Source organism: Mustela putorius, unplaced genomic scaffold (genome assembly GCF_011764305.1).
Source record: "Mustela putorius furo isolate JIRA1106 unplaced genomic scaffold, ASM1176430v1.1 tig00000196_pilon_pilon_pilon, whole genome shotgun sequence".
Taxonomy (NCBI): domain Eukaryota; kingdom Metazoa; phylum Chordata; class Mammalia; order Carnivora; family Mustelidae; genus Mustela; species Mustela putorius.
In genome coordinates, this window is record NW_025421310.1 from 7,589,874 (window position 1) to 7,598,715 (window position 8,842).

Sequence of the window (8,842 nt, forward strand, 5' to 3'; positions counted from 1 at the left end):
CTGAGTCAAAGGCAGAGGCTTTAACCCACTGAGCCAACCAGGCGCCCCAATACCTTAATTTCTAATACATTTCTGGCTAGAATTTTAAATATAATAATGTGTTCAGAGAAACCCAAGGGATCCTATCTCTGTGGTGCAGTTTAAAAAAATTTTCCTAAGATCAAGAGAAATTTAAAAAAATATATTCACTAATATTTGACACATTCCTCTGCACAGTGCATACAATGTCTGTCTCACAGTTACTGATGCTGTATCTGCTATTAATGTATTCAGTGTTCTAGAGTTTATGGGTTAGTGGTAATACTATTGTCTTCTCACACAAAGAAATCATGTAGATAAAGGAAGGTATAGGGAACCTCTCACTATTGATCAAGTCAGGGTTTGAATCTGGGTGCCCTACACAGGAATAGGAAGCACATAGTACATATGCCTTCTAGAAGGTGACCCATGTTTGGATTGTTCCTTTTCTCTTTGACACTCAGTGGTTCACCCAGCAGTCCTCACACAGAACAGCTTCCATGAAGGAACACTTCAAAGTGAACATTCCAGCCCACACCACACATAGGTAGCCTGAGTGGTTTCCTGGTTGAATACTCAGATGTAGACACAAAGGTCAGGCATCCAAGGTACAACACAGGAAAGGCCCAACACACACCAGTCCACTTTCATGACTGGAGAACCAAGACTACACACCTGTGTATCTCACTACATTACACACTGGCTACTAACTTTCCTGAAGAACACAACTATGAATGTGTCCCAAGATATAGGTTCTCAAGGTCTAGTCCCTACCAAGCCACCTGAGATGGGGTAAGAAAGGGAAGGTCGGGGGCTGCCCCCAGAGCTACTGACATGGTAATGTAAGCCTGGGCGATCCAAGATTTACAAGTGCTCCCGGTGATTCTGATCCAGGACAATTTGCACAACTTCTGCAGGAACCAAGTCACAGGTCAATCCTGAGTTATCCCCACAGAAGTCACTCTCAGAAACCCTCTGTACTTGTGGTCATGTTACTGTCTGGACACACATAGACAACATGCACAACACACAACATACACAACACACATTTTCTTTATTCATTACTAAATCTGACTCCAACAGAGACAAGTGAGTGACTTGCAGATTCAATGATCTGGCTTCGTTTCACCTGCCTGACACGGAAAACAGAGGAGGAATCAGGGCACCTGTGGAGGCAGTGTGGAGGCTACTCAAACAAGAAAGAGATGACAGAGCTGAAGGCAAAGAGAGGGGCAGGGATCACTCATTCTAAAGTAGTAACTCCTCTTCCTGAAACTGGGAAATAAAGGAATGCAAACTTGACAAATGCCCTGGACGTGTGTGACAAAACCCATAATTGCCATTATTAGTCTTCTCCTGAAGAAAACAAGTCTATAATCCTGGGCCCTTAGATTGTTTTTGTGTTAGTTTTTTTTTTTTTTTTTAAGATTTTATTTATTTATTTGACAGAGAGATCACAAGTAGGCAGACAGGCAGGCAGAGAGGTGGGGGGAAGCAGGCTCCCCACTGAGCAGAGAGCCCAATGCGGGGATCGATCACAGGACCCTGAGATCACGACCCAAGCCCAAGGCAGAGGCTTAACCCACTGAGCCACCCAGGCACCCCTGTTTTTGTTTTGTTTTTTTTTTAATTCCCAAATACTACTCCAAGATCACAACACATTCAAAGAAAAAGAAAACTATGTTCCAATCAGAGGAACAAAATAAATCTCCAAAACTGGCCCTAAGTTAATAAAGGCCCATACATAGCAAAAACAAAACAAAACAAAACAAACAAACAAACAAAAACCCCAAACCGAACCAAACCAAAACCAGACCAAACCAAAAACAAAATGACAACAACAACAACAAAAGTGAAAGCACTTCAAATTATGATGATAAAGCCAGATGAGACCCTAAAGTTCTCCACTAAACATAAGTATTTAGACAGTTATACAAACCTGTAGTGTTGGAACTACCTGGGTCACATTTATTTCTGCCACAGAATTTTGTCTTTACAAAAGTATAAAAATCACTCATGTACATCATAAACTACACAAGCTTTGTTTTACCTCGAAGTTGTTTTAAGGAATCTCTAAGCTAACCACAATGAAAATACTCACAGAAGACACAAAAGTTAATGAGGAAAATACCAAGGCACATCATAGTGTAATATAATTAAAGATAAAATAAATCTTTCTTATTTCCTACCAAAACATGATACACAGGTATAAGGTGTTTCAAATGTACTTTTAATCCTAGAAACTCTTTTCTTTCATGACAAAAGAAAACAATTCACTCACAAATACATGATGAAATTAATTCTATGTTGATGACAACTCACCTAGACATAGTATAACATTCACTCACCACTCCCCAGGGAGAGAAATTAACAGTAGGAATCAGAGCATGTAGGAATGATACACAAACACAATCAAATACACATAGTTTTATTGGCAAAAAGCATAAAGTTTATCCTTTTTTGACTTACATAGTGAGACCTTCTTAAAGGTTCCAAGTTCGGAGTTCTAAATGTGCTAGTCCCCCAATAACATTCTTTATGTGAGGCGGCTAGGAAACAGAGACATTGCATTATTTCACCACTGAGGAATGAACACAGAGAGAGGAAATAGAACTGCACATTGTCTCATTTTAGGGAGGTGGCTTGTTATCTGATGCAGTTACTAAATGTCAGTTTTGTAAGAATAAGATTAAAGCCTCTGTAACATTAGAAAGCATAAGCGAGAAAACATTAGAAATCTGTCTCCAGTATTCTTGGAATTTCTGCACCAAAACCCAGTGTGTATACAACTACCCTGACCTACTTGTCTCATGATGAAAGCCAGAACTGACAAAGGCCAAAACATACAGGTCCTCAGAAATGGGATGACTTCCCCAGGGCCCTCAAAGCAATGGAGAAGCTCTCAGACTGGGGCAGGGAGGGGGGAGGGCTTCCCCCTCCAAGGAGAGTCTCCTGGCCCTTCCTGTGGATGTGGCAGACCATCACTGGAGCTGAAGGAGAATCCCTATAGGATGCAAGAACTTGATAATGTGGGAGAGTAGATGTCCCTCTGGGAGCATGAGAGAAATAAAACCAGGCATGTCTCCAACTGATTTTCATTCAAGGACAGCTAGTGGCACCATAGCTTAAGGTCTATGTTCCTCCTTCAGACTTGGGCCTCCCTTCTGTCATCTGCCTCATTTATCCTCACCTACCTGGATGGAAGCCTTTGGTTTCCTTTCTCTTCATATCCCAGAGCTGCTTCTCTTGCTCCAAAAAAGTGATCAGGCCTGGCTTTGACACATTGAGACCTGTTTACGAGCGAAAAGGAAAATGAGTATCGCCAGAGATTCTAACTTTCCATCAGGATTGTGTTAAGCACAGAAGAGAGGATACTGTACAATTCTAGAAAATGGTTTCCCAAAAGCTGTTGCCCAACAGTCCCTTTTGAACACACTGGAGGCATTTCCAATGTTCACATCCTGACCTCCACTTCCAAGCAGTAGACATAGTAAGAAGGGGAAATTTCAGTTTAACATGTGAGCAGCACCATTCTCTGTCACTAAGTGTTTAGAATTGCAACTCATCTACAGAAGTGGGGGTATTACCTTGAGAAGCTAAAGATGAAAAGGACACATGATGATGGCTTTTCTCTACATGTACAAACCCCTCCTCACTCCCCTCTCTGTTTGGATCTGAATTCCAGTTATTCAAACAGGAATTGTCCAAGAGACAATCTTCACAGGAAGCAGAAAACCCAGAGTGTGGTTTGGGGAATCTAGAAGGAGTCTTTCTCACCCAAGAAGCAGAGGTGTCCATAGTTCTCCAACATCACATCCCTGTACAGTTGCCGCTGAGTGTGGGTCAGGCGTCCCCACTCCTCCTGAGAGAGTTCTACGGCCACATCCCTGAAGGCCAGCTGTCCCTGCAATAAATACCACAGTCACCAAGTGGCCATTGACACACTTCACGATGGTCCCTAACATGAAAGTGGGAGTTAATGTCACCAGCTAAACCCAAGACCTGACTTTCCCTGCTCCAGAACATGAGTGTGGAATAAAAGAAAAACCCATGAGACAGAGGGCAGTACTGATTGACAACCTCCACTCCGAGAAGTCAACCCTACCAACTACAGAGAGGTGAGAGCGCTCCTTGTCCAGTGCACACTGCTGGCATGCAGGAGAAGAACCAATATTCCAGAAGGAATCATGAGATATTTCTGATGTGAAATCTTGGGGTGCAGGAATGAATGATGAAGAAACAATTCCTGAGATGTCTTTGGTGTCAAAGCTGTGGTCTTCCTGATGATGCACAGGCACAGGCCCCATGGGTCAGAGATCCTGCACTGGGGTGTGAGCCGGAACTCAGTCTGCACTAAAATGGTAAGTGGCTCAGGAGCGCAGCCATCATGAAGGAAGCTGAAAGCAAGGTTCCCAGGACCTTGAGGGCCCAGCTGGTGTGATGATGAGTAGTAGTAAGTGACTACTGTAAGTAAGTGACTACTTACTACTAATAAGTAGTAAGTGACTCCTGTTGAGTGAAACCTTGGATGGAGGACCCTGTAGATCTGTATCAGTGGGGGACATGCATGGAGCATGATGGCCAACATGCATTTGGGGGGAAGAGATAAAGAAGATTCCAAAAGGATTTTCTTATGTTAAGGAGGACTCTCAGAATCCTGGAACTCTGGTTACTGAGAAGCAAAGGTTGCTTTTCTCCTCTAATTAAACATCAACATGAAGGCAGTTGTGAATTCCAGGAAGAATGTCCTACTCTCCCTACTCACGTATTTACCAATGGCACCGAGTGGAAGGAAATTTAATGTTATGCACACCCCTTTTGACTTGGTTTTTCTCAGAATCTACGATCAAGGGCACTAGTTAAGTGTCCACCTTCAGCTCAGGTCTCATTTCCAGGGACCTGGGATGGAGCCCCACATGTTCTCCCCGCTCTGCAGGGAGTCTACTCCTTCCTGTCCCGCTCCACCACTGCTCATGTGCGCTCTCAGCCTCTCTCTCTCTCAAATAATAATTCTTTTTTTTTTTTGTTAAGATTTTATTTATTTAACAGACAGAGATCACAAGTAGTTGGAGAGGCAGACAGAGGGGAGGAAGCAGGTTCCCTGCTGAGCAGATCTCAGGACCCTGGGATCATGACCTGAGCCAAAGGCAGAGGCTTTAACCCACTGAGCCACCCAGGCGCCCCTCAAATAATAATTCTTGAAAAAAGAAAAAAGCAAGCAAGAGAAACTCAAAGGCATTTCCAGTTGAACTGTGATGATCTCGGCATACTGCTAAGTACATCCACGTTTCCTACAAATGACTGGGAGAGAAAATATGATCATAGCAGGGGAATGATCTCGCAAAGAGCAGCAAGACAATAAATCCAGTTCACACCAAGCGTAGGAAAGAAAATAATCTCGGTGCCAAGGCACACCCAAGGACACACCATCACTGGTATTTATTTATTTATTTATTTTTGGTGGTCTGGAAACAGGAATTCGAAATAGGAATCTCATTATGAAAACAGAGGATATATATACAGTTCAATTACCTACAGTTTCTGTAGCAGCTGCTTTGAGGCAAGGGGACTTAAGGAAAGGCATGGAGAGTGGGCCCCAGTGACCCCATTGCTGAACCCAGACAGGCCCATTGGGGACTCACCTCAAAGGAGCCACAGGCCCAAACTAACCAAGGCTGAGGACAAAGAAGAAGCTGGCGCCTTGCACCCCCTCTTCACCCACTCCACTCCATATGTGTAGCATTCCTCAGGCACCCCTGACTGCCATAAAATGATAAATAGTTAACTTGCAGGGATCGCAATCCTGCAGAACAGGAATCTCCCTTGCTCTACAGATGTCCTAGAGACCTAAACAGGGAGGTTACCTTATCAATAGCACAAATTTCCAGAGGCAAGTAACTCTCGGTTCCTGAAGCCCTAATGTCTCCCTCCCACCATAAACTGGAGGAGACTGAGGTAGAAGGGAATGTGAATGATAGCTGGATCATAACACCCCACCAAGAATCCCCCAATTATTTTGATGTTAGTGCCTGACCTAAAGACGATATTGATCAAGCCATAAGGGCAAGGCCTCCCCCTGGCACCTTGTAGGCCCTCCCTAACATGTGAAAACTCTGTTGAAATCTCCCATCCCTTCACTCCCTTCACCACCTCCCCCCCAACCGTGGGGTATATAACATGCCCACCCTCACAACCTGGGGCAGCAGCTCTTCCTGCCCACGTGTCCTGTCCCCGTGCTTTAATAAACCACCATTTTGCACCAACGACGTCTTAAGAATTCTTTCTTTAGTCATCGGCTCCGAACCTCCTCACCCCACCAAACCTGACTTAGGTTCTGGAACTTCATCACAATGAGCTACTGACAACCAGGGACAGTGCCCAGAAGAGGGAAACTTCCATGAGCCCCCTAACTCCTCACCTTCCCGCACTAAAAAGAGCCCCCACCACACCCACTGCTCCTTGCACAGAGCCTCTCTCTCCTCTGCCACCTGCCTCCTGCCTCCCGCAGGATATTCTGTTTACTGCAAAGAGCGTGGTTCTTCCTCAGGTGAACTCTCCAAGCCCACGTGACTTCCTCCACCCCAATCATGGACCCGGGTTCAGGGGCCCCACCTGACCACCAGAGACACCACATTTAGACAACAGAGTCTCCATGTCCCCTATGAGGCAGCATAATCTTAATTACAGATTCATTTACACTTTAGTGCAAGGGCCAGGGAGAGGAACAGAATCTCAAGGGGGTTCCCAGCTGAGCCTGCAGCCAAAGAAAGAGCTCATCCCAGTGATGAGGGAGCAGGAGGCTGGCTGAGGACAAAGTAAAAGCTGGCACCTTGCACCCCCTCTCCACTCACTCTCCTCAGTAATATGTGTGACATTCCTCAGGCACCTCTGGCTGCCCTAAAAGAAAAACATATTCTTAACTTGCAGAGATCACAGTCCTGCAAGACGGGAATCTCCCTTGGTTTACCAATGTCCTGGAGATTTACAACAAAGAAGCTATCTAACAATAGCACAATTTCCAGAGGCCAATAACTCAGTTCCTCAAGCCCTAAATAAAGTTAAATTTCTTCTAAACCCAAATCTCACCAACAAGGACACTTGATAGGAGAAATGTGAAACTTTAGATCTCCAAGATAGTGTCAAGAATCATTCCCAAGCATATGGCCCACTGATATACATCTAAAGGGTCTCACAAGAAGATTTTTACTACTAGTAATGATAACAACAATAGCTAGCCCCTCAAGGTCCTGGAGACCTTGCTTCCAAAATTCCTTAGAGACTAACATCACCCCCTTTACCTCACCTTCCCCCAACCGCAGGGTACATAACCTGCCATCCCTCACAACCTGGTGCAGCATCTCCGTCTGCCCATGGGTCCTATCCCCGTGCTCTAATAAACCACCTTTTTGCACCAAAGACATCTTAAGAATTCTTTCTTAGCCATCGGCTCCGAACCTCACCCCATTAAACCTCACCTAGGTTCAAGAACTTCATCACCAGGACCCTGAGATTGTGGCCCGGGGGGAAAATCAACAGTCTTGAGGCTTAACTGACTGAGCCCCCAGGTTCCCCTCTAGTGTAATTTAACTAGTGTATTTTACATAAAATACCTACTTCACATTCTAAAGAGCAAGTCTCAAGAACTCCCCCTTCCCACACTTTCTCTCAGAGAACATCTAGAGTTATTCTGGACACAAATCCATTGAGGTTATTTCTTGATTTCCTGACCCCTGGGCTACACAGCGCTGAGAAAAGCAAGCACACGGGGCCTAAAGGAGAAAGGTTTTCCCTCACTGACCGCCCGGACCAGACCCCAGCAGCAGCAGGAATCTCAGACGAAGCCCCCCGCCCACGTGCGTCTATCACTCAGAAACTATTTTCAGTGCTTCCAGGACTTTAACTCCCAGTGACAGCTGCTGCTGTCCTATTGTAAGGCAGGTTGGAGACTTAGGAGAGAAGGCTCTGGGATACAGGGGAGAAGAGTTCTGAAGACCTGGCCTTGAGGATCATTTCTGGAAAGATCTTCAGATCAGGTGAAAACAGAAGGGAGAAACATCAGAACTACAGGTACCAACATTTGCAATTTCTAAAAGGAACTTCAGGAGGAAAACATGACATGGCCTCTCCTGGGACACCAGGCTTACCTGAGAACTGGCCATTTCTCCTTTCCTTTCGTCCTCTGGATTTCTTTCCCACAAGGTATCTGCGGAGAAATCACAGCAGCATCAGGGGGAAATACCCTTAAGGCCACCAACAGAGCTTGTGCATCCGGAAACTGTTCGAGGACCGGGCTGGATCCTGGCCAAGGAACTGTGCAGCCCTGGGAGACCTTGCGGATTGGAGTTAACACCAGCAGGCACAGAGGAGGGTGACCGTTCTCCCAGGGTCTGAGCCCTGGGCACAAAGAGGGGAGCTTAAGCACTTTTACTTCTGCATCTGTGCTATTCTTGTGGTCATGACCAGCAGGACGGGGGGGGGGGGGGGGGGGGGGGGGGGGCGGGGGGGGGGGGGACCCGGAATGGGCCCGGGGCCGGAACTGGGATTCCCCGCTGGATGCGTCAGCCTCCTGAGAACATGGATTTCTCTTATCAAAACTGCTTCCCTGGAGGCAGGACACTGAAACGCAGAAATGACCCAAATCCCTAGTCCTTTGTGTCAGGAGCTATTCAAATGAGCTCCTACCGCGAGACTAATCTTTGGCTTTTCCTTCTCAGCTTTCAGGGGGCCTCGCCTCCCCCCAAATGCCCACAAATTCAGCTTCAGCCAAGGAACTGGGCGCTCCATGGGCCTCACCTTCCCAGACTCATGCAGCAGAGACCTGGTT

The 8,842-nt window shown here is 45.9% G+C and overlaps 1 protein-coding gene across 1 annotated transcript; it reads right to left on the minus strand.

Moving 5' to 3' along the window:
* Positions 1-2,981: 2,981 nt before the first annotated feature.
* On the minus strand, positions 2,982-8,438 carry LOC101673595 (putative protein ZNF720). Its single transcript, XM_013050032.2, has 3 exons — positions 8,163-8,438; positions 3,796-3,922; positions 2,982-3,308 (listed from the first exon to the last, which is right to left on the minus strand). Exons 1-3 carry the CDS (start codon positions 8,175-8,177, stop codon positions 3,205-3,207), a joined length of 246 nt encoding a protein of 81 aa, XP_012905486.2. The 5' UTR covers positions 8,178-8,438; the 3' UTR covers positions 2,982-3,204.
* Between the last annotated feature and the right edge of the window lie 404 nt (positions 8,439-8,842).